Source organism: Carettochelys insculpta, chromosome 7 (genome assembly GCF_033958435.1).
Source record: "Carettochelys insculpta isolate YL-2023 chromosome 7, ASM3395843v1, whole genome shotgun sequence".
NCBI lineage: Eukaryota > Metazoa > Chordata > Testudines > Carettochelyidae > Carettochelys > Carettochelys insculpta.
The window spans coordinates 11,550,868-11,577,156 of NC_134143.1; the positions used below are offsets into that span (position 1 = coordinate 11,550,868).

Here is a 26,289-nt window from a genome sequence, read left to right on the forward strand (position 1 = left end):
GTGTAGGGCTCCAGCTCCAACCCCGCTACCTACCACCCCCTGGCAGCCCCGGCTCCAACCTCCTGGCCGAGCTTAACCCCCACCCCAACCCCGTACTGCTTGGCCCCAACCTCCTGCAAGCCCCAGCTCAACTGCACCCTCTCACCACCCTTGTTGCCCTAACCCACCCCAGGCTCAACCCCCCTGCCCCCTCTCAGGGCTCTAACTGAAGCCCTTCCTGATTTAGTGAAATTCAATGTACATGAGGGTTGTGTGGAATCTAACCCTCAAGTACCCTGAGGGATTACAGTATAAGCGTATTTCCAACTTACAACCAAATCGAGTTACAACCAGGTGTTTGGAACGTAACCTGTTCATAAGCTGGGGACAATCTCTACTTTCAGATAATGGATGCTTGTTTTGATATTCCCCCTGTGGTGCATATTTAGCATACACAAAAATACAGTTTTAATTCAAGTCTGTTCAGATATTTTTACAATGGGCGAAAGAGAGGGAGAACATGTAATTTTTGGTCACATAGTTTAGAACTTTAACCATACTCTAAAACTCTTCATGATTTTTCTACTTCAACAGACTACCAAAGCTTTACCTGTGTGAATTCTGTCTTAAATATATGAAAAGTAAAAATATTTTGCTAAGACACTCAAAGAAGTGTGGTTGGTTCCACCCTCCAGCCAATGAAATATACAGAAGAAATGACCTTTCAGTATTTGAGGTAGGTGTATTAAAATCCAGATTGTTTAAAAAAAAAAAAAGAAAAACGTAAATGTATGAGTTGATTTATGTACCAATTGAAGGCCAAGAGCAGAAGAAGATAAACGTGTTACAGTAGCTCCTGAGAGTTATGAGCTCCAGAGGTACTGATGGTTAACTGCAACATCTCATTTGCAACTGGAAGTACACAATCAAGCAGCATCAGAGACGGGGGGAAAAAAAAAGCCAACAGTGCAGCACTATAGTAGTGTGTTAAATGTAAACTACTAAGAAAGGGGAAAGCAGCAGGTTTTTCTTGTGCATAGTGAAGTTTCAGTGCTATATTAAGTCAACGTTCAACTAAAAATCTTTAAAAGAAAAGATGTAACTTTGGATGTTTGTTCATAGTTACAAACTTTACAGAGTTATGAGCAACCTCCAGTCCTGAGGTGTTTGTAACTCTGATGTTCTACCATAAATGTGCTTCCCACTAATACTGACAGTGTGCTCAGAGTAAATCTCCTTTCATTTTCCCCACCTCATATATATATTGTGTACACATAAGTTATGTAGAACACTTGTCCTGGCTTGCTGGTGCAACATGCTTTGAGATGTGTATTCAAACTATATCTTCCAACTACATTTCAGTTCTTTTTCTTGTCTGATAAAGCCACCCTTCCTTTTTTTCCTCCTTTCTGTACATTGCATAAGAGCCATACTGAATCAGACCAGTGGTCCATTTAGCTCAGCAACCTGTTTTTAACAGTGACCAGTTTTAGATTATTTGGGGGAATTAACAGAATAGGACATTTTTGAGTGATTCATCCCCATCACGCAGTCCCAAAGTCTGACAGAAGTTTAGGAATACCCAGAGCTTGGGTTTGCACCCCAACCATCTCGGCTATTAACAACTGAAGGACTTACTCACCGTGAATTTATCTTATTTTTTTATGAACCACATCATACTTTTTGGTTCACAAAATCCGATGGCAGCGAATTCCACAAGTTGACTGTCATGTGAAGAAATACTTCTTTATAGGAGTTTTAAGTCTGGTGCCTAGTTAAATTTATTGGCTGCTCCTCTAATTCTTATGTTACGTGAGATGGGTAGATAATACTTTTCCCCATACCATTCGTGGTCAATGATTTCATAGATATTTTATAGCCATTCATTTGTGACACCGATTTGTTTGGAAAGCAAGAGAACAATGAGCATGATTTATTTGCTGTATAGGAAGTGCAAAGGAAACATTTTCCTCATTTGTTTTCTGCATGGTTGATGTAGGACTTCAGGATCACTAAGTTTTGAAACTAAAATTATTCCAACTACAGAAGCTTGAGAAATATCTCCTGCAGCATTCTGCTGGGGTGCATTGGTCCCAGGCTATTACTTGTATTACTTTGAACAGCCTGTTCCAAATCTGGCTGGGGTAACTGCCTTTAATTTAGTTCCGAAATTAAACCAAATAGACTACGATCCTTCAGGATGTCTTAGAGCTAATCTACAAAGGACTTTTGACCACATTTTTATTATGAAAAGACCCTTAAGCTTAACTGTTGAATATTCTGTATCAAGGCTTCAAGTGTCATAGCTGCACCCAGTTACCCTAACCTACTTAGATTTCTAAAGCACTAGTACCAGTACCACTAGCACAAAAGACTTGTGGAGTCTTAGGACCATCTTAATTCTCTCAGAAGAATGGTACCAGTATTTCTGACTCGCAATACTGAGAAGTAAGTCTAAATTGTAAACAAAAATATTGATAACAAAGTAATGTGGGTGTCACAGGTGCTGCTATGTAGCACTTCCATATTGGGTAAGTATATTTTACACCTGCAGGTATGTTTGTCTGTTCCATGTCTTGAAATATGGATGTATAATCTCCTGGAGTCCCCAGCTGAACCAAATCTTAGCACCTGTTCTAGAGTCAGTCACAGGTTTCATGTTATTAACTGAAAGATAATTCTGAATTAAAATGATACCAACCCTAAGCTAAATGTTTTCCCCCAGATTTTACTACTCCTATTGTTTTCCCATAGCATGAGCGAGCCACACCCTTGTCCTCTCATGCATAGAGCTATTCTTACTTCCCTTAAACTTTTCCAAAGTCTAAAAAGCCATGCCTGCGCTACTGAGTCAACAGTGAACATAACTAACGGGTTCCCTTTACAGGGTTCTTTTAGCACCTGCTAACGCAGAGTTGGGCATGTGGTGAATCCACCACTATACAGTGTTCTTTGAGCTGCCATCAACCCATAGATCAAAACTTACTCTGGCCTTCATTTTTCTTTCTTTTCTTTCTTGAAAACATTCTTGAGTCTTTCAGAAAGAGCCCGAGAAGAGAGAATATTTTGTAGAAGGAAAATCTGGACTCATCAGATGACCCCTTTTTCTTTCTGCTGTTTGAGATGCTTGGAATTGATTACTGAGACACTTGAAGATTCACTTTTTCAGTTAGTTTGAAGCATTGGCTAGGGAGATTATTTCCAATTCCGATATCTGCATAAACTCGAGTAGACACTTGATAGAAATGCTGCAGACTTTCAGCAGGGTACAGTGGCCGACAGGACAGTGACCATTCCTTGCCCAACTGGACAGAGAAGGGAATCGGCTCTTATTTTTCTGTTTTCTCCAATGAGCGGAAAATGCCCTAGGGCATTTCATGTTTACATACTCTTCCCTTCAGATCTAAGAGGAGATTTATTGTCATAATTTATTACTCCATACTAGTCTGGCCATCATTGGTGTCCGCATGTAATTGAGATTGTAGTCCATTTTCCCCCTTTAAACTGCTGAACAAGCTGGTCTTATCAGAAAGTTAGGCAGTGCCTTTCCATCTTCACATAAAATGCTCTTTCACAAAATAGCTAATAGAATGTTTTAAAGGGTGAGCTGTTGGTAGAATTACTTTTAATAGCTAGGAAGTCTTCCATTGAAATAACGTAACAATTGTACACTTCCTCTTTCTATGAGAATTGAAAAACAAAATCTAGTATTCCATGCCAACGTTTTAAGACTAACTGAAATGTCTATAGTTAACCATTACAATTTTTTAAAATCTAATTAAGGCTGACTTTTTATTTTTTTGTTTTCATCACTTGTTTGCACATGTGCAGAAGAACAACCCCTCCCCGCATTTTCATACTACAGAGTCAGTTGCATTGGATATGCTTAAAATAGCTCTGAAATTGTTGGGTACTATACACGAGACTATGCATAATAGTATTTGTACTAGTTATTCTTAACTTGTAAGTAATTTTTTATCATAAGATAATTTACAGATGTCTTCTGATCTACCCCCAGACAGCCACATATCTGTGTGAGATTAGTACTAGTTATACCCACTTTACAGTGGTATGATTTAGATGGGGTTGATCCTGCTTTAAGCAGGAGGTTGAACTAGATAACCTCCTGCGATCTCTTCCAGTCTTCATCTTCTGTGATTCTTTGATGCAGCAGGTAAAGGTCAGGCTTGTCCAGGCCACACCAAGAATGGACTCTGGAAATGGATTACAATACAGGAAGTAGTTTCTGGGGCTGTATGCAGACAAGAAGGCTCTCAGTGTAAATAAAAGACAGATGGTCTCATCATCAAAGGACTCTAGTTGCAAGTAATCATTTCCCTGAAGAAGAATCTTGGGGAAAGACTGCTATTTACACTTCCTATGCTCTCTATTTCAGGGGAAAAGTCATTGCGATCAAAGAAATCTGCATTTGTGCCTAGCTTGTCTGTAACCATCAGTATCACAGCTTGAGTCTTCATACGTATAAGAGATGTAGACTAATTATGGTACTTAGCTTGAAAATTTACTTCTTTTGCTTACTCGCATCTTTGCTCCAGTGTAGAATTTTTATCTTCTCTAATTATATCTAAAATACTGCTGTGTACAAAAGCAAACTGACATCCCATTTGCTGGCCCTTCAGCAACTCAAAATAGTGCAGCCCAAAATGTGCTACTTTTGGGGAAGCCCCTTCAGTGACGACCCAGACCTTAAGATAGCTTTAATAATGTTTGCTCTCAAATTCATGTGTGTTTAATTATAGGGGAATAAGTGAAAGAGACATATCCAAACCTAACTGGACCAATTATCAGATTAAATTACCTTGTTTCATAAATCCAGATCTTCTGAAGGTATTTGCTAATGCAAACAATTTAGTATGAATAGTGAAGCTCTATGTCTTACTTGAGGCAAGAGAATTTCTATTCTGAAGTTAACGCTTTTTCCCTTAATATTGCATTTTCAGGTTTTCGTAAAGGATACTGTAAGTACAAGATGCTGTTTTATGTTAAAATGGTGGTGTTGTGGGAAATGATGTTTGTATGGAAAATAAATTTATCTTTGTAATTTTTTTTAAGGTTGATGGAAATGTGAGCAAAATTTATTGCCAAAATCTTTGCTTGTTAGCCAAGCTCTTTCTGGACCACAAAACCTTGTATTATGATGTTGAGCCATTCCTTTTCTACGTTCTTACAAAAAATGATGAAAAAGGCTGTCACTTAGTTGGTTATTTCTCTAAGGTAAAGCAATATCTCTATATGCTTTTTGATATTAGCAAGTCATAATTTTTCCCCTGTTAAAACTATGGTTCTTAGTCCATTATTTTTGCATATGTAATTTCAAATGATAATGAGGACAGTTTTTTAAAATTTTGGAAATCCTATCTGCAAACTTGTGTGCTGTTTGATAGACAATAACAATAGCTTATCCTCTTCTTCCACTCGGACTTAAATTAACTGGAAAATGACCATTTGTCTGTGACCATTTCTATGCGTTTTTGGTCACTTGTGTGCTTAAATACGTGACTTTTTGGTGTGTGTTAATTGCACGTTACAGTTTTTAAAATCAAGCCCTAAGTTACTAATTTTCATAGTGGATGTCTTTGACTTTTGGTGGCACTTTAAATTTAAACAAAATAATCTCCATTATTACTATGAGCGAATTCTTCTGTATTGTTTTGACAGAGGCTACAGTAAAATTAATTGAAAGGTAAAAGTGAAGCTGCCTGGAATAGAAAAAAACCTACATTTATTTCTGTCAGCTTTCAGATAGATAAGAGTGTTGTATATCAGTTGCTTCCAAACTAACATGTCATACAAACATTTTTATCTTTAAAAATCAGGTGGTTTTTTTTCTTATTTTCCTTCAGATTGCTCTTAATAAAAAAATTATCTGAAAGATGAAATATAAAGATTTTTTGAAAGTGATTAAGTCAGAGTATCAGCACAGTCTGAGTTGTTGGACTGATACATTTGTCCTCAGATATAAAGCTTGAAGAGAGTACAGAACATATTTTTCATGTGAAACATAGGTTGACCTAGCTATATTGTTCAAGGCAAAATTTGAAAAATGTCATACCCTGTGCAATGCAGTTAAGCTCACGCAAGCCTCGGTGAAGACACTGCTAGGTCAACAGAAGTCTTTGCTATTATGTCTCAAGGGGGGTAGAGTTACTCCAGTGATGGAAGAATCCTACTCCAGCCTTTATAGTATAGACATTCTCTAAATAACAGTGGGATTGACAGACGTAATTTGCACAGTCTCAGATCTTTGATCTATTTCCTTGTAAGTCTCTCTATCAGTCATAGTTTAGATGAGTACAAGTACACAGATTATAGCTGAAATGGTACTACCACATCTGAGATTGGTGCTTACCTTCTAGTACATGTGTTGTCTGAATAGTCACACCAGAGGTATCTGTGTTAGCCTGTGTAATATGATGAGGGTTCTGGGCACAGCTAAAGGAACCAACCCAGGGTATATAGCTTAAAACCAGGCCACTTTCAGCCCAGGCTGTGATTTCCTTCTCACTAAGGCAAATCAAACCATCAGAGTACCTCTGCCAACTCCATTGGCCATCCAGAAGCCGCACAAGCAAACCTACAGATTCTCTAGCTGCTTCAAAAGCCCAGCTCAGCAGCTCCCCTTTACTCAGGTGAGAGGTTACTAAAACCTATTTCACTAAATTCAGACAGATTGTTCCAGGCCCCAAAGGGTCCAGTCACAGTCCCAGGTCAATATATACTTGGATCTTAACCAAAACAGCACTCTGTGGCAATCCTTTAGAATCTAAAATCTTAAGGCTTATTAACAAAGAAAGTAAGTATAGGGTGAGAGAAACAAATTGTTTAAGTGATACATTACATACATCAATTACAGGTATTGATGCGGGCAAGCTATATTATAATATGTTGATTTCTTTGAAAGTATTTGAAAACAGACCACATTGGGGGCAGGATCCCAGGTCACATAGGCTTAGTTCATGCAGATGGAAGGACTGGAATCAAGATGGTCACACCCTGGGCTATCTTACAGTTTTTCATGTGGAGGGAAAAAGTCCTTTCTTTCAATAGGGCATGGAGTCACCTGATCAGGTGGGCTCTTGCGGTTGCTGAGTTTGCCACCATGTCCCAGTTCATTTACACAGTATGTGGAATGGATGTCCGGGCATCTGATCTCAATCCCATTGCTTAGCCCAGGTCACCTGACCAGGTGAGAGGCTGTGGCACTTTGCCTTTGGATGCTTCCCAGGTGACGCATCGCAAATTCCTGAGATGTGTATTTGACATTTGAGCCTTTGCTTAGTCCATCATCCTGGTTGGAGCGGTGACCACACTTCCCATTGGCTACAGCTATACTACAGAGATCTTTTGAAAGAAGCCCTTCCAAAAGAACTTCTTTTGAAAGAGTGCGTCCACATGCAAAAAAAGCATATTAAAAGAGTGATCTGCTCTTTCAAAAGAAAGCATCCACATAGCCCCTGCTCTTCTGAAAAAATGGGCCAGAGATGGAAAAATCAGGCTCCACAAGGACTGCTCTTTTTTGGGGGGAAAAAAGAGCTTGCGGAGCATCTAGACCCATTTTCTTTCAAAAGAAGGCACTCTTCCTGACATAGGAGTGGAAGAGCGCTTTCGAAAGGAGCGCTGCTTTTTACATGGAGACACTCTGCAAGATCTTTTGAAAGAGCCCCCTCCTTCTGCGAAGTCTTGCTAGTGTAGACGCAGCCATTGTGTACACTTGGCTCGATACCATTTCTAATACAGCTATAGAGCGAATATCTGTAACTTCACATGCAAACAAGGCACAGATATACAAATAGCATAAGTGGTTTCAGGGCAATACCAGCTTTCATTAGACACCTCTCTTGGCACACGAGCCAGTGCCACTATATACATGATCTCAGAAATGGCTTTACACTTATTGTAAAAATTCAATTACATCCCAGTCTGTATCTTCACAAAAAAACCAGCAGTCATGTAGCACTTTAAAGACTAACAAAATGATTTATTAGGTGATGAACCTTCGTGGGACAGACCCACTTCTTCAGATCTGGAAATTGTCTGAGGCAGCATTCCTTAACTTTGTGAATATCAGGGCCCACTGGATATGCATTAGCATTCAAAATAAATGTCTTGCATTTGTCCCCCACCCCAAAAAATGTTTTGGCTGTTTTCTTCTCAACTCCTGGTCCAGTTTCTGAGCTTTGTCATGTCCTGGCTCAAGTTCAAGGAAACACTGAAACGTGTACTTGAAACCCATTGACTTCAATGGGACTTAGCATATACGGGTGTGCTATCCTGAATTGGGGCCCTTTCTTATCAGTCATCTGTAGCTAGTGTCATTGTGTGGTAAAAACGCCTCTGACTCCTTTGCTATGGGCAAAGTAATATTTTAAAGTGCATATTGTGGCAGTCAGTTCAAGGAGCTTGGGGCCATAATAGGGACTAAGCTGTACCATAGTGTACATTTTCCACCCGAGCTGTGATACTTTTATTAAATGTGGCAAAAGGGTAGTCAAATTTCACATGTGAAGGAGCATGAGTTCACACTGCCCCTTTCAACTTGTGACCATCACAATTCCCATATTATTCTGGCATCTCCTGATGTGGAACCCTGAGTAGCTTCCTGTCACATCTGCGCTTGCTGCACCTTTCTGTTGAACATGTGGATTTGAGTGGTCTGATTCAGGTCCTTGATGCTCTTGACATTTATTAAAAAGTTACCTAGATTTAATTCTTGGAGGGGCAGTGGTGTTAGTATATATCTGCAAAAAATGAATTCTAGGAATTCTATGACACCTTAAGGACTAAGATTTATTTGGTGAAAAGCTTTCATTGCTAAAACTCACTTGGTTGGATGCATCTGATGATGCAGTGGGTTTTACTCACGAAAGCTCATGTCTAAATAAATCCATTAGTTTTTAGGGTGCCACAGGACCCAGTGGCTTTTAGATTTACAGCTAAAATATAGGAAGAGGCCTATTTTAAGACAGTTCTTATGTGGATTTGGGCATTTTTTGAATATTCCTGCTAAAATATTATTGCTTCTATATGGCATCCATTTAAAAAAAAATCCTTCAGACTCTATTACAAGGGCTGGTTCTTAGTTTAGTTTGTGTTCCTGTTTTTCCCTTTGTCTTAGGTAGTCAGTGTAATCTTTGCCTCCTTATGTACATAGTCATGTGATTTTTGTCTTGTCTGAAATGCTGAGATGTGATGGCCCAAGCTTTTTTTTTTTTTTTTCCACTTGTATTCCGAGGAGAATGCATTAGGCTATGGAAAAGCTATATCACTTCAATTGCACAGTTGTATTAGCATTAAAAGTATTTGCTAAAAGGTAAAAGATGAAATGTAGGTGAAAGGCAGTAAATAATTTAACATGGCAATTGCTACAAACCTAACTTACTGATTATTTTCCCTTGTCGATCCCTGACAAAATAATCAGTGTCGTACAGAAGAATTTTTCCCACATTGGGCACTTAACCTTCATTATAGTGTTTATGCAAGTCCTTTGGATTTTTTTTATTTGATTTCTGTGGTGTCGAGTGGTAAAATAGTAAAAAGAAATATTTTAGAGGGTGCATTTGATTGATGCTCTTCCTCGTTATAATTAATGAATACTTCAGAATTATTCTGGTTTGGTATTGACCAGATACGTCTTTTCACCTTTCTGGAATATTTTACAAGGACAGTGGCAGGTGCAGGGAATTGCCCACTTCAGCAGTGCTTTGACATACTTGATCTGTTTCTCCTTCCCTCAGGAAAAGCTTTGCCAGCAGAAGTACAATGTCTCCTGCATAATGATCATGCCCCAATATCAAAGGCAAGGATTTGGAAGGTTTCTCATTGATTTCAGTAAGTGAAGTGCTTTATTTACATTCATGATCCACAGAGCTGTTGGTTGTTAGGGGAAACAGTAACATATAAAACTTTATTTAACCTGCTTTGTTGTTTTTTATCAATAGATAATGGGATTTCTATTTATATTTACATAGGGTAGAAAAGCTCCCTGAAGTGAAAAACTTACTGCTGCTCAGTTATTGTACTCTAGGAAATTGAGAATAGATCTCTCTGCAGTAATATTAGCTCACAAAGCTATTACCCTGAATGAACGTCTAAATTACTTTCCATTTTGCACTGCTCATTAGTACAAAAAGAGGCAATTATTTGTGATTAAAGCTAAAGAAGGTGTTAGTCCCACGCATTCTCCACTTTATACATTTTTTTTAATCTGTAATATATTTTTAGCTTAACAATTCTAATGAAAAGAGAGCATATTTCTGTTTTCCTTTAAAAATAGGGGTGGGGGATAGAGGTATTTCATTACTGCCTTCTCTAGTGAAAACTCTGCTGTTTGTGGCGAATATATAAACTGGCATTCATGATTTTATCCTTGCTGCTTTATTATGCAAATTTGTACTTCTGACCTTTTTGAAAAGCTTAAGGATCATTTGTTTAAGTGTACCCATGTATCACCTCATTCCCCTCAGTTTTAAATCACAGTGAAATTCAAAACAGAAGGTAGGTAAACGTTTCAGCCTCCTGTGCTTTTAAATCTGACTTTGTAATGTCATTTAGAGAGAGGCTAGAGATGTTGGGAAATGGGAAATTGAGATTTCACTGTGACTTTAAAAGCATTATGAGAGTCTACGTCACCATAGGTGGTTAAAACAATAGGTGGACTCCCATGTTTTCAGCCAGTGCCCGCTCAGTTTTGTAAAGGTGGGTGGGCCAAACCTGAGTGGCAATGTGACCCCATGTGCCACAATGCCCAGAGCAGGGATCTGGGCTCAGCTCTGCAGGAAATGAGCTGATGTTTCAGGATGAATGTAGGGCTCACTCACTCTGCAACACCCACCTCTTTGCCCCAGGGCTTCCCACCCCCAGGGTCAGGACCTAACCATCCTTTACAATGAGCCTTGCATGAGAAAGCAAACTTCCTGAGAAAGAAAATGGAAAAATTCACAGGGCTCTAATAATAGGGCTTGTGCCTCAAAGGGGCATGCAAGTGGATTTAAGTGCAAATAAAACACATTTATGGTATAACAGCAGGACTAAGACAATAGCTGGCGACTGTAGAGTTCTGATATTCTCAGTCTGCAACATTCTGCACAGTATGGTCACACTGCTTTTAAAAAACATTAGGATTAAGAAAAATACTATGTCTATAGTGCCTCTCATCCAATAGCTTTACAAACAATTAAGCTTCACAACACCCCAGTGAGATAAATACGGATCACTTCATCCCCCATTGAAAGGCAGCCACCAGTGGAGCAGAACACAACAGCTGTCTAAACTGTGCAGTTAGATTACATAACATTTTAGAGCAGGAAGTGAAGAATACCATATACTGTTAGAACTGCAGGGAAAATTAAAGAGAGTAGTTACTTGTGTTTGAATTTGGCCCAGACATGAGTATTAACACCTCTACTTTGAAGGGGTATGTTGAACTTTTAAAGACCATAGGTGGTAGGACCTCAGTGTTGTGCCTTACCAGAAACGCAGTATGTATGGTAAGACTGCAACACCCTCAAATAACACCAGGCTGGATTTTTTTCCTTAGTACTGATGTGAAAGGCAGAGGGATTTCCCCCACTCCCCCATTGAATTGCCAAGTCTGCTACAAAATCCCAGGTTTTTCTTGACGCTACCTTAGCATGCACCACCAAGCTTAGCTTGGTGAGATCTAGCTGGATGACAGCAAATGGGAATATTTTCTTATTTAATTCAGTCCTGGAGGGAGCGTCAGACAGGAACTCCAATGCACTATATATCTTACTGGAGCATTCTTACACTGGGTTCATCCTCCATACCAGTTACCTTCCTGTACTTGTTAATCTGGAGGTACCAGTGGAGCTTTGGAGATGGCCCTGCTGAAGTTTATGTTCACTGCCCCTTCTGTAAAGAGCCTTCAGTGCATCAGACTCCTGGATTATTCCCCATTCTTTGAGATGATTTAGAATATGACTTCACTGCAGAATTTGACCAGATTCTTGGCCCAATATTGCCCTTAGCCTTCATCTTCCCCCAGCCACACACACAACCCTCACCAGAGATAGGTGATACCTTCGACTCAGGCAAAGAAACACAGCTGAAAGTGTGGGTTAGTGCTCGCGTTCCATTTTAACTCATGTTGGTAACCGCTTCCTGCTTTGCAGTAAGGATGCAGGCTAAATCATTCTAGTGTTGATAGCCTCCTAGTACCCTCCTAGAATTCCCTCTTTGTGCCAAGGACAGTTCACCGGAAAGAATTGTAGAACAGGTCATCTTACAGCAGCACAAAGAACAAAGGGATATGTCCTAATTTCTAGTGAGATACATATGGAGTGCAACATCAGCAAGGAGGGACAAAACACGGCTTGGCAAAGTGGCCGTGGGACATGCCAGTTGCTGAGACTAACTCGCCACGTATACTGGGAATAAGTGGTTTAATTATCACATTCTTGGAGGTGAAAGGTACTGTTTCACAAATAACTAGAGTGGAGCAGCTGGGTTAACATTCTGCTGGGTGGAGTAAAATTTAACACCCACTTTTCTGACCTGTAAGCACAAAATGACAGTCAAAACGTAGAATACTAGAAGAACCACTTACCTGAAACATTGGACTGCAGAATGGTTCATTTTAATGTACTTGTTGCAAAATAGTTGTGACTTTGACATAATGATTGTTTTAAAAGTCTTAATTTACCACTTTGTCACACCATATTTCCCTATACTTGAAACAGGAAGTAATTATTGTATCTCAGATTCTGTGAAGTGATAATTGATAATAGCCGTTGATTTCATCAAGTCAACCAGCAGAGTTTGTAGCCCAAAATAAATTGAGCTCACTGACTCACGCTGTTGAGAAACAGCTGCACGGCTTTGCAGTTTAGAGACCTATCAGATACTTACATCAAAACAATGAGCAGATTATTGCTTACAAACTGCCAAAGTGCCTCTCTTTCATGGCACATGATTATCATTTTATAAAAATTAACATTACACATGTAACTTTGTGTCTGTAGTTGCCTGTGCTTCGGTTGAGGCGACTTTTTTTTTTTTTTAATAAATTAAACTTTCTAAGGAGAAAGTCAGTCATTAGACTACTGTCATTCTACTGTAATTTGTTGATTGCATCCTACGAGATTTTTTAAAAATACATGATAATTATATATAGCCTGAATTGTGCAGCGTCTGATGTTTTGATAGACGTTGTTACTTGGGGTATGTCTGCAATGCTTCACATTGCTGTGGGGTGCAAAGTAAAACTTTCCGAGTTCATGGTAATGTAGTATTTTTTTTTAAAGACTTCATTAAAATGAACTAGGAACCTTTGGATTTGCACCCAAAGAGCCCAACCAGCAGAGTCAGAGCAAATTTCCTTGCTGCTCACTGTTAGTCACACTTCTTTTGTCTAAGCTGCAAGGTGGTATAGACAAGCTCTCAGATTTCATGGAGTAAGTTTGACTTTAGAAAGAGATCAGGTTGATTTTTGGCATGTGACTCCCAGGAGAAAATCTCTTAGGTTTCTACTACAAAAATAAATAACAAAATTATATAGATGATCTCTATTTGCCTTTCTACTTTTTGTTCTTTTCTTCACAGCATGTATTAACATACAGCTGGCTATGCATTTGTACCCTGTTTGTACATCTCTTCAATGGTGCATTTTTGTGCTAGATTACCCGGAATAAACTGCTTCTGGAGTGAGATAGAAGAGCTGAAATGACTGTTGTTCCTAAACTTGATTATAATTATTAGTATAACACTCTGTTCAAGCTCCTAAGTTTCCACAAACAAGAGTATCGTGAATTCTCTTAAGTGAAAAAGTGTGCTTTGAGGCAGGACAGCCCAAATTACAGCAGAGAAACAAGTTTTTATGTTAAGACAATTGAATGGCATGGATGAAAATATAAGTCAAGAGTATGCCTTTAGCCAATGTTTCTTTTCACCTGTTTTCCTGTGTGTGAAAGCTGAGTTTGGTGGAAGTACTCTCGGAGGGTAGCTGTGTTATTCTGGAGCTTCCAGGTGTTCTACAAAACTACAGTATGAACTTGACCCATTCTGGTTTTTGAAAGCATGGTAAGATGTGTATTTATAGAATAATGGTCTGATTCATGAGTGCAGCGGGTTTGGAAGTCCCAGAAGATGAGTATCCAGTTCCAAACTATTTGTTGAGATTGAAGAACTGCTCATATATAAACACAGATTTGGTATGACTTTTCTAATTTGCTTACTCTGCAGTAACTTGTGTTATATTCTTTAAGTGGGAATTTTGGACAGTGTTGTTAGCTATGAAGAAGATTTGAATGACTATTCTCTTTTTTTTTATTCTGCCCAAGATACTTTACTAAACATTCCTACATCACATTACAGGGGATTGTACATTGCAGGGGACTGGACTAGATGACCTCTGGAGGACCCTTCCAGTCCTGAGAGTCTGTATTTATATTATGTGTGTTAGTTTCCACACAGTGTTTTTCATTTCTGTTTGGAATAACTCTAATCACGTTACTCCTTATTTCAACTTGTCATTAGAAAACTATCAGTTTACAAGTACAATATTGTTACTCATTGTCACATGCTGTTTTATCTTGGGGAAAACCAATTATCAGATTTTTCAAAATGGGGTAGTTAAAGTTAGGCATGCAAATCGAAATTTTGACAGTTAATATTTGGAGGCAACGATCATGTTACCTCTGTTTGACTTCTTTGAAAGCTGTTGGTACTCCATACATTTGAAGACCAAGCTCCTTTTATTTAGGTGTCTAAATGTAAACATTAGTGTTTCAAAATTTGGGCTAATAAATACAGATTTTTGTGTTTGACCTAGGTGATAATTTTGTCCCTGGGTAGAGATGGTGGTCTTTTCTAGTGAAGTAAGGTGATTTGTCTCTTAAATCACATAGTCTGTTAGAAAATTGGAACGTGTATTTGGTGTGGTAGTTAAGTGTGATAAGGCAGGTTAATTTGGCAGTTTTCAAGCAATTCTGAAAGAGAAAGCAAATCCTGAGTATTTCTGTGGCAGGAGGTTCCTTACTCCTTTTTTTGTATATATAAAAAAATACGATAAAGAAGGAAGCTCCTGCCACGTAGATATTAGTCAGTTCACCTTCAGGAATTGTTTTATTTAAAAAAAAACCCTATAAAAGTGAGAAGTGTGTGTGTGTGTGTTTGTGTATTGTGTACAAGCAGCTCCTTGAGGCTGGGGTTTGGTTATAGAGGTTTGCAACTCCACCTGGGTATAAGTGGAATAATGGTAAATTAGGCTGTTGTACCAAACGATTATGTAAGTGAAAGGCCCTTTTTAAGTTATGTGCATCTAGCAGTCTGTCTGATTCCTGTATGAATCAGTGCTCAGTGAAACTTCCTAATACTACACCCTTTCTGTAGGCTGATCCCAAATTATTTTCATTTGTTTTTGTAGTCAGCTTTGCACCTCTATACCATGTGCAATTTTTTAAGTGTTCCTGTTATGTTCTGCAACCAACCACTTCTTCTGCAAAAGCATGCTGCATAGTGGTAAGGCACTGTTCAGGGCCTGGCCAGGTTGTCTGTGATAAGAGGAGAAAAGGTTATGCAAATCCAGTAGTACTGTTGTGCAGTCCTGTTTATGTATGAATCCACTAGAGACAAGGAGCAAGCAATTTCCTTGCTCAGAAATTCAACTCTTCGTTTCCAGCAAGTACTGTGCCCATTAGAAACGTATCTTGGGCTTCCTCCCAGGGCTACGCTTACTACCACTCCTGGCTTTCTGCAGCTTTTTGCTTCTTTTATGCATACAGAGACGTAGCTGCAACAATTAAGTCCCCAAGCCCCCTGTGTTTTACAGCTGGTCCCAGGAAAAACCCATCAGCCTGCATGGCTAAGCTTGTGGTTGACCTTGCCATGCAAGCTCTTGCTTCAGGTTATTGCTTTTTTTGGATTTCACTATATAAAGGTGCATGTAATTGTTTTTTCCCATGTGTCCTGAGAAAAGGTGTTTACACATTTGTCAGTTTTCACAAAGTAATTGTCGAGAGAGCAGACCACTTGATGGCAGCCAATAACAGCGTCCAGCAGAACGATAAATGAAGCAGAATTTGGCTGATTCTGTATCTGAATGGGAGATCTCCAGGGTAAATCCCACCTGGTTCTTGAAGTGATAGTTGCTGAGTAGCTAATATTCTTCTCTTAATTAGAAGTGACCCTTGTTGCAGAGAGCTGTGGTGCTCTCTGTCTGATCAGACTTTTAGCACATGCTTTCTTTGTGTACGTGACAAATCCCATGCCATTCCCTATACAATATGGTTTAATACAATATAATTTTACTGCCTAAAACAACCTCCCCCTTTTTTTTCCAGTATATTGAATTGGTCTCACTTTATACTGATGTACAGTGCCATCCAGTGTTGAACTACTACAGGATGTCCAGTGCAGGGCAGGATTAGGACCCTTTGCTGGGATTGTTGGCTCTGCACAGGGTCCTTGGTTAGAAAGGGGCTAACAGACTCTCTCCTTATCAAACCAAAAGCAGGACAGGGCCTTCCAGGCCCAGCCACTCACCTGGGATTCAAGGGTGAATCCATAGGAGTCCACTGTAGAATAAATTATGGTCCACACTGCAGGCAGCCAGCTCCATGGCTTCCAGAATATACATGATGACATCATCATCATGTGACCTCAACTGGTGAGGGGGTAGTCCTGTGCATATAGTAAACATTTTGTGCCTAGAGGTTAATCCAAACTCTGGGCAGCAAGTTGGTTGCAACTCCCTAGCTTCAGCCAGAGGTGGGCTAGGGCAGATCTTTTGCAAAGTTCTGTTCTTCTGGAACTCTTTCCAGCCATCTTTATACTACAGAACTTTGCATTGCAAGTATCTTGCATCCATGCGTGAGTGGTTGCACCATTGTGATTACACTTGCTTATATGGCCTGCAGTTTCCATAATCCTCTGATTAAGGGAGGCTGTGCTATAAGTATGTAATGGGTACCTGTACTGGTGCCGTAATAGTTGTGGGCATCATGTATTTGCCCAAGCCAGGATGCTAGATTGGATGTATCTGCCATGTTTTGACAGTTCAGTTGAATCCCTTTAACTCTGAAGCATAATGAGGTCGACTAGAGCAGCATTTCTCCAAGTGGGGCGAGGGACCTGAGAGAATACAATTGTTAGTTTTGAGTCATTATGTTTGGCTTGGGGGAATTTTGTAAGATAGTCTGGAGTTAGCAGAAGAGACAATGTGTCAGAAAAAGATCAAATTATTGGATTATTTCTTGAAAGCTGAATTGGGAGAAAGGTGGTGCTGTCTCTTCTGGTGGTGCTGCCATTATGACAGGCAGTAGGAATGGCATTGTACCAATCATATGAGCTGTAGACCCACAGGTGGTTGGAACACAATATATGTTGTCACTCGTAGGAGAATTGTGTGCTGCTGTGTGTGCATGGAATTCATGTCCTCCACAGATTTCTTAGCTTCCCTGCAGAAAAATGACTTTCTGAAAGGGAGGCAAAGGGAAGCCACAATAGCAATTACCTGCTGCTCCCTAGCAGCGTGGGTGTATTATTTCAGGTGCCCAGAGCAGCCAGCAGGGTGCTAAATTGGAGAGGCGGGAGATGGGATGGATCTGCAGATGCCCCGGCCAGTGGCTCCCACTCTGTGCCAGACTCAGGTGCTCGTCATGGTTGGGGTGAGGAGGATGGGACTTCCTCTGCCCTTGCAAGGAGTGACTAGATAAGGTCAGACCCACATCCAGAAACATCTCCAGTGGCAGGAAGTACTGCCTCCTCTGCTTGCTTCCTGTCCCCATTGCACCTTAGCCAAGGTGGGGGGAGGCTTCATTGTACACAGAGATGCTCCCGCATCCGCCTGATCCCCGTGCATCTAGGACCACCTCATACCCAGATTCCTTCACCAAGCTTCACTCCCTGCACCCAGTACTACCAGGTCAACAACTGGATTCCCACCTCACAAAGCCATCACCTGCACCTCCACCTCTTAGCCCGCCACATCCAAACCCACCCTGCTGAACTCCGGCCATCTTCTCGACCCCTTGCAACGTCCTATGCATCTGCTCACTGAACTCCCCCACCTAAAGCCCCTGTTGATCCACATCTCCCTCACACCCAGACCCCTCACTCACTAACTTGTCCACATCCAGATTGCACCACCCAGAACCTTATCACTCCATATCTGGCTCTCCCTATGCTAAGCCCTTCCATGCTTGGTTCCTGCTGGGCTGAGCCTGCATATATATAGTGTACTTGGCACAGAGAGACAGGGCCCTGGGGTGTTTCTGGGATGGTCCTGGACCTTGTGCTGTGTCAGTCAGGTACAAATTTACCATTCAGTTTATGCCTGAGAGAGAGTGGGCTGATCTACTACCTCTGCGCAGATAATGGTCAGAGCTCCCTGCTGACATGCTTGAGCCTCCACATTTATTTAAAATTTTGCAGTATTTAATATATTTTTTTGAGCAGAATACACATAGGAGCACTCTTGCAGCTGTTGTAGCAAACAAAACTGAACCCAGATTACATGCTGTGCTAAATACAGCCATGACAGTTAAGAGCTTTGCAAAGCCCTGCCTTTGAAATCACACCTTTTTGCAAAGCGGTGCTTACAAATGGGGGCAGGGCATGAGAAGTTACTGTTCCATGTGGAAGTACACAGGATATGTCCTGGCACAATGCTGGAAAAAGCTTCAGAGCTTTGCAAAGAACTGCTGGATATTCTTTCTGTGCATAGTTCCAAGATTGTTTCAGACTTTTCAGGCTTGATATGGATTGCGCAGCTTTTTGTTGTTGTCTGTTGAATGCACTGAGCCTGTCTGCACCAACAGGAGATAGACCCATAGTTGAGGTGAGCAACAAGAATGCAGCATTGCAGAAGAAAGTAGAGATTTAGCAAACTAAGCTGAGCAGTAGAATCTTGGAGATGGTTTCCATTACTGACAGAATTTCTGGACACACAGCATGACAATCGGCTGTGTGAGAGATGGGATTGTTGCTCACCTTCCAGGTTTCAGCAAGCCCTGAGCTGTTTACTTGACAAATTTCAGCATGGAGGAATGTGACCACATACAGAGAGCCAGTTTGGGCCAGCTGTTGCTGCTTACTGTGCCCAGTTTTAGTTGCAGAAGTGATTTAAGTGCTTCTGCCTTTCCCAAATACAAATGTATATGAAGCATCTGTTTCCACATTGGCAGTTGTGAAGACAAAGTTCCAGTCCTGAGAGGAAGTGAAGAATTATGAGTTTGCTTGTCAGCCATCATCAGGGATGGATGGATGGATAGATTCTGCAGTTGGAAGCAGGCCCACCCATTGCAATGATAGCTTTAAGTACTCTTGTACGTGTTTCTAGCAAGCACACCTTACAACTCTGTCAAACCTTGTTTCAGTCGGAGGTCTGTGACTAACATCGTTTTTTCTAAAGGGGTTCAGCAAAGCGAAGTTTGAGAAGCTTTGCATTCAAGCCCTTTTCGAGCTGCTTCAGTGCCACATTGCATAGCTCATTCACTCACGTTATCTTGTCATACTAGTTAGGACTGGTGTGGGCAGGACACCCCATCATAGAGTATTTTTAGATTTTTTGTGTCAGCATAAACAATGAAGATCACAGAATATCAGGAGAAAAGCTAAAAGAACAGAGAAGATAGCAATAATGAATGACTTCCTTAAGCCAGAGGTCAGTGACTTTTCTTTCATAAAATTCTGTACTGTATAATTCTGTGCAGCTTGTGCTTATCTCTCTGCAAATGTTTGAAAAAACTATGGCAAAAATGCAACTGGATACAATAGGTATGATCTCATAATTGAATACATTCACAACTGTTGTCTGCCCTGAAAACCCTGGCAGATTTCAGGAAAATAGTCATAAAAAGTAAACTCCTGCAATACAGCACTTTTTTCTAAGGACAGAATGTATATGAAAGGTAAACGAGCTATTGCACAAAACAAAAACGCAGTCCAGTAGCACTTTAAAGACGAACAAAATAATTTATTAGGTGATGAGCTTTCATGGGACAGACCCACTTCTTCAGACCAGAGCCACACCAGAACAGACTCAATATTTAAGGCACAGAGAACCAAAAATAGTAATCAAGGTTGGTAAATCAGAAAAATATTATCAAGGTGAGCAAATCAGAGAGTAGGGGGCAGAAATGGGGCGGGGGTGGGGGTGAAGAATTAGATTTTCAGTCCAAGTATGCCAAAGAGCCCCTATAATGGCCTAGAAAATTCCCATCCCGGTTCAAACCACGTGTTAATGTGTCAAATTTGAATATAAAATATTCAGTATTATTCAATAATATTCAAATGTTATATTCAAATTTGACACATTAACACGTGGTTTGAACCGGGATGGGAATTTTATAGGTCATTATAGGGGCTGTTTGGCATACTTGGCTTAATCTAATTCTTGACTCTTCTCCCCCCTGCCCCACTTCTGCCCCTCTACTCTCTGATTAGCTCACCGTGATATATTTTTCTGATTTGTCAAACGTGATTACTATTTTTGGTTCTCTGTGCCTTAAATATTGAGTCTGTTCTGGTATGGCTATGATCTGAAGAAGTGGGTCTGTCCCACGAAAGCTCATCACCTGATAAATTATTTTGTTAGTCTTTTAAAGTGCTACTGGACTGCTTTTTTGTTTTGATAGTATATAGACTAACATGGCTTTCTCTCTGTTACTAGCTATTGCACAGTTGTCGAGCCCTGGAAGACACTGACTTTCAATACCCAGTTGCTGTTTATGGTTAGGCTTGAGCTATAAAGTTTTATGATATTTGGCCATGGGACCTTGGTTTTTTTGAAAATGTACTCTTTGAAGCCCTTAATCTGACTGTGGAAAATAGCTCACTCTATGGCTGTGGGATACTGATCTTTGGATATTTTAATTTAGGAAAACTAGGTATGTTCTTTTTAATAATTGTTGCAAGCATCAGATTTTAGGTGGGGACTGGGGATGAAGAACTTGGAGTGCAAGTAGGACCCAAGGAGGTTTTACTAAAGACTATAAGAATCAAGAGTGGAACTAGTGCAGTCTAGTGCTGAGTTCTCTCGTCTCCAGTAGCAAAGACTGTTTAGTACAGCCTGGGTTCAGCCTTTGCTAGGAACAGACAGCTGCTGAAAAGTTGCTAGCAAAACATGCTGTGCTTCTGTCTTGGTATATGAATACCAATCAGACTTAATGACTAAAGGATTTGAATAAGGAAGCAGTTATCTTCTGGCTCATGTTTCAGAGTGCCTGTGGTGGTCCAAAGCAAGGCATTTTGCCATAGTTTTTGTTGTCCACCTTTCTGCTGACTTGTTCATGTACCCTAATAAAGAACATTTGTAGCTATATCCTGATCATGCTTACAGGTTTGTAACTTCAAAATGAGTGGTTCTTCTTCGAGTGTCCCCGTGGGTGCTCCACAATAGGTGTCGGGCTTGCCCGGCGCCGCAGATCGGATCTTCCAAGCAGTTTCTGCCGGACCGCGCATGCGCCGGCGCGCGCCGCTCCCTTGCGCGCTCCTGGCCATGTGCGCGATCCGGTCCCCGCCAGTTCCTCTTAACCGCCGTCGGCTGCAGACGGAATCCGAACTAGGCTAAGGCCAAGTAGCGTATTCAATGACTTTAACTGTTTTTCTTTAAAGTTTTTTCAAGTACTTAGGCTACTGCAAGTTAGCCGGTTGTTATTTTTGCAAAAAAAAACAAAAACAAAAACAAAAAAAAACACAAAAGCAACAAACAAACTGCAAGCGGGACAGCTTCAATCCAGTCCCAGTAACAAGCGCCGGAGGCCAGGAGCATAGGGCCATCAGCCCTCCTGCTGCGGCAGGCCCTCGGAAGGGGAAAACAGCACAGAGAAGGTGCTAAGTACCCGTTTAACAACTGAAAGACTCACCAACAATGTCCTCTTCAGGATTTAAAAAATGTGAGTCCTGCCGAGAGGCGATGCCAGCGTCCGATGGGCACAGTCTATGCATAAGGTGCCTTGGGGAGTCCCATGTTGCACAGAAATGCTCCTTCTGTGCTAAATTAACAGCCAGAGCAAGGAGAGACAGGGAGATGCGGCTTAAAATGCTGCTTTTTCATAAGGCCCTCCAGCCAGACGTGCCGGAGCGGCCGCAGCAGGAGGGACCCTCCGGGGCCCTTAAAAGGAAAGCTGCCTCCCTCACCCCATCAGCGCAAAAACGGAGGAAAGCCTCCCCAGCCCGATCCCTGCCGGCAGCAACAGCGAGCGGGACGGGAGGAGCGAGCAGCCCCCAGCCGCAGCAACAGCTGATCGGCGGCGGCACGGAGAGCCACGTGGAAGCGGCTCAGCCTCCGATAATCTGCCAGCCGCCCCGCACCGCAGGCAGGGCGGCGGCTAAACAAGCACCGGTACCAGGGGCACCGCAGGCAGCGGCACCGACCCCCAGGGAACCGGCGGTGCAGAGCGCGCAGGCACGCAGCCTGCAGGCACCGAAGGACACCGCACGTGCGGCACCGCCTTCGAGCGTGCCTAGCACGGTGCGGACGGGGCCGGGATCCCCTGTGCGTCAGGGGGCGGAGTTACCTCCTCCAGGGAGGGGGAAGGCTGCACACAAGAGGAGGCATTGCAGCCCCTCTCCGGACAGGGCTGTGGAGTTGCTTTCTCACAGCCCTCCGCTTATGTTGCACACTCCAACCAGAAGGCAGGGGTCCCCCCTAGCCTACCCGGAGCCCCCTTCTCCATTTTTGCAACCAGACTCACCCTGGCTGGGACCACCTCACCCTTCCTGGGGTTTGAACCGCTGGACTATTATGCCATGGTCGCCCCTACCACGCGGGGCATAGACACCATCGGCAATCTACTAGGGAAAGATCCCCACAGACGATCTCGTACCCCCGAGGGCAATTGCGACCGGGGACAGAGGCTCAAGCATCTCAGGGGGGACTGGTTATGGAACCCCGAGATTTTCCCTCGCAAACCTCTAGCGAGAGGGTGTACCATCACCAGCAGGAACCGGAAGGGTCCAGAGAGACGTACCCCAGCGGTTCCTCGCTCTCCTCCCCGGACGAGGCTACGGCCCCGGGGGACATCCATCCTCCAGACGATCTCAAACAGTTTCAAGAGCTGTTTAAGAGGGTGGCCTTCACGCAAGGCATCCAGACAGCAGAGGTGCAAGAGAAACACCATAAGCTCCTCAAAAATTTGAGACCTCCGGCCTCCTCCAGAGTAGCAATACCACTTGATGAAGCGATCTTAGAGTCCGCCACTACGATATGGCAGACCCCTGCGACTATTCCGCCTGTCCAAAAGAGAGCGGATAAGAAATACTTCGTGCCGGCGAAGGGCATGGAGTTCCTGTTCAGCCACCCACAGCCAAATTCCTTGGTGGTGGAGTCGTCGCAACAAACATCAAAGACATCTCAATTCAGGACAGGGGGAACAGACAAAGATGCCAAGAAGCTAGAGCTGTTCGGCAGAAAGGTCTACTCCTCCTCCACTTTAACGTTGCGAATGGCAAATTACGCAGCGCACTTAGCGAACCATAATTTCGACAACTATTCCAGGTTAACCTCCCTCATGGACTCGCTTCCAGAGGACAAAAAGCCGGTGCTCAAGGCCATAGTGCAAGAAGGCTACGTGGCCTCGAGGACGGGAGTTCAGATCGCCCTGGACATTGCGGACACAGCAGCACGTTCCACAGCACCGGCACTCAGGACCCTGGGGATTTACACCCCTCCATACACAAAGAAAAGGTACTACCCTCAACAAACACGGTACCAGTACCAGCAACAGCGCCCCCAGTACCACAGGGGTTACGAGCAAGGGCGACATCAACAGCACCAGCAGTACAGAACTCCCAGGCGACGTTCACAACAGAGCCGTGCGTCCTCGGGGCGGGGCCAAAGGCCACAAGTTTGACATACAGATCCAGGGCTGCGCCATCGCTACCATCGCACAAGGTCATCCGAAGCGACTATTCCACCATCGCCTCCGACCATTCTACGACCAGTGGCAAAGGATCACCACAGACAAATGGGTGCTGGAGATCATAGCCACGGGGTACGCCATCCCCTTCCAGTCGCTCCCACCGTCACGACCTCCACCCAAGCCCCACCTCCAGGAGGCCTCCCATGTACCAAGGCTCAGGCAGGAGGTGGACCATCTCATGCTCATAGGGGCAGTGGAAAGAGTGCCGGAGCAACTGCAAGGGAAAGGGTTCTACTGCAGGTACTTCCTCACGGAGAAAAAGACAGGAGGCTGGAGGCCCATCTTAGACCTTTGCGGCCTCAACAGGTACCTGCGCAAGCAGCGTTTTCGGATGACCACAATCGCCTCCATCCTGACAGCACTGGACGATGGAGACTGGTTCGCAGCCCTCGATTTACAAGACGCGTACTTCCACATAACTATCCATCCGGCTCACCGGCGATTCCTCCGGTTCATGGTAGGCAATGAACACTTCCAATACAAGGTCCTATCGTTTGGCCTCTCCTCGGCCCCCAGAGTCTTCACCAAGACCTTGGCAGTGGTGTCAGCCTACCTGCACAGACGGGGTATTTATTTTCCCGTATCTGTACGACTGCCTGCTCAAAGGGGCCTCGAAGGGGGAGGTTCTGCGCATGATACGCGTCACAGCAAACACGTTCTCTTCACTTGGCCTGGTTATCAATCTGGCAAAATCAAAAATAGACCCCACACAGGACATAGAGTTCATAGGGGCTCGCAGAAACTCGGTTACAGCGAGAGTATATCTACCAGAGGCTCGCTTTCGGGCCATCGGTTCTCTCGTGCAGGTCATCACCTTCAGCCCTACGGTGCCGGTCTTGACGTGCTTGCAGCTGCTGGGCCATATGGCAGCGGCGACGTTCGTAGTACAGAACGCCAGGTTACACATGCGCAGCATGCAGCACTGGCGGGCGAGTGTATACAAACCGGCAGTACACACCGTTCACAGGGTGGTGTCGCCCACAGCCGGGGTGCGCAAATCCCTACAATGGTGGGTAAACCCCAGGAACCTGCTAACAGGGGTACCCTTCCACCAGCCTCAAATATCGGTTTTTCTCACTACAGATGCCTCCCTCATAGGGTGGGGAGCGCACATGGGCGAAGAGGTGACTCAAGGACTGTGGTCACCCACGGAACAGTCACTACACATAAATATACTGGAGCTCAGAGCAGTGTTCAACGCCTGCAGACACTTTCGAGACCACATACAAGGCAAAGTCGTCGGGATCAGTACAGACAATACCTCCACCATGTTTTATATAAACAGGCAAGGAGGAGCTCGATCCCGTGCCTTATGCGCGGAAGCAATCCGCTAATGGAACTGGTGCATCGCCAACAATATAATCTTGAAAGCCTCATACTTGCCGGGTGCGCACAATGTGAAGGCAGACCAGCTGAGCAGGCGTTTTGCACTCACACACGAGTGGCAGATCTGTCCCGATCTGCTACGGCCGATTTTCCACGCATGGGGTTTTCCCCAAATAGACCTGTTTGCCACTCAGCACAACAAGAAGTGCCCACGATTCTGCTCCAGGGCAGGACTGGGATGGGGGTCCCTGGGGGACGCGTTCGCGATCCCATGGAGGGGCCCCCTGCTTTATGCGTTTCCTCCCACAGTGCTGATCCACAAAGTCTTGCAGAAAGCCAGGAGGGAAAGGGCCCGGATGATCCTGATAGTCCCAACGTGGGATCGACGACAATGGTTCCCCCTACTCCTGCGCATGTCGGACCGTCCACCGATGCCTCTTCCGGTAGCGCCGGATCTGCTCACGCAAGGCCAGGGGTCCATAGTGCACCCGCACCCCCAAAGCCTGCGACTGCAAGCGTGGTTAGTCCATGGCTCAGCTCCCTAGAGAGCACATGCACAGTGGAAGTACAGCAAGTCCTAGAAAGTAGCAGGAGGACTTCCACCAGGAAGACCTACAAGCAAAAATGGACTCGCTTCACGGCTTGGTGTTCTACCAAACAGCTGGCCCCCCTTTTGGTGCCTATACCTACAATACTAGAGTATTTACTCGACCTCAAGAGAGGAGGACTCTCACTATCCTTGTTGAAGGTCCACCTTGCCGCCATCTCGGCGTTCAGACATGAGGAGGAAGGGCACACGGTGTTCGCCCACCCTATGGTTACCAGGTTCCTCAAAGGGTTGGTAAACCTATACCCCCCTCGGAAACCGATTCCACCTTCGTGGAACTTGGACCTGGTGCTTACCACGCTAATGGGACCACCGTTCGAGCCCTTGGCCACGGTTCCCCTCCACCTCTTTATAATAAAGACGACCTTTCTTCTTGCGATTACGTCAGCTCGTAGGGTGAGCGAGCTTGCGGCAGTCATGGCAACGCCACCCTGCACTGTTTTTTCCAAGGAGGCAGTAACCATATGGCTGCAT

The 26,289-nt window shown here is 43.3% G+C and overlaps 1 protein-coding gene across 5 annotated transcripts in view; it reads left to right on the forward strand.

The window, feature by feature from the left end:
• The window catches only part of KAT6B (lysine acetyltransferase 6B), a 202,408-nt gene that overhangs the window by 128,773 nt on the left and 47,346 nt on the right, over positions 1-26,289 (forward strand). For 3 of the 5 annotated variants that reach the window (XM_075000016.1, XM_075000018.1, XM_075000020.1), the window contains exons 10-12: positions 574-715; positions 5,053-5,214; positions 9,735-9,828. In XM_075000016.1, the coding sequence (XP_074856117.1) occupies positions 574-715; positions 5,053-5,214; positions 9,735-9,828 (398 nt within the window). Of the gene's footprint in view, positions 1-573; positions 716-4,940; positions 4,959-5,052; positions 5,215-9,734; positions 9,829-26,289 lie in introns of all 5 variants that reach the window. The other 2 variants (XM_075000017.1, XM_075000019.1) reach the window with 1 other exon arrangement.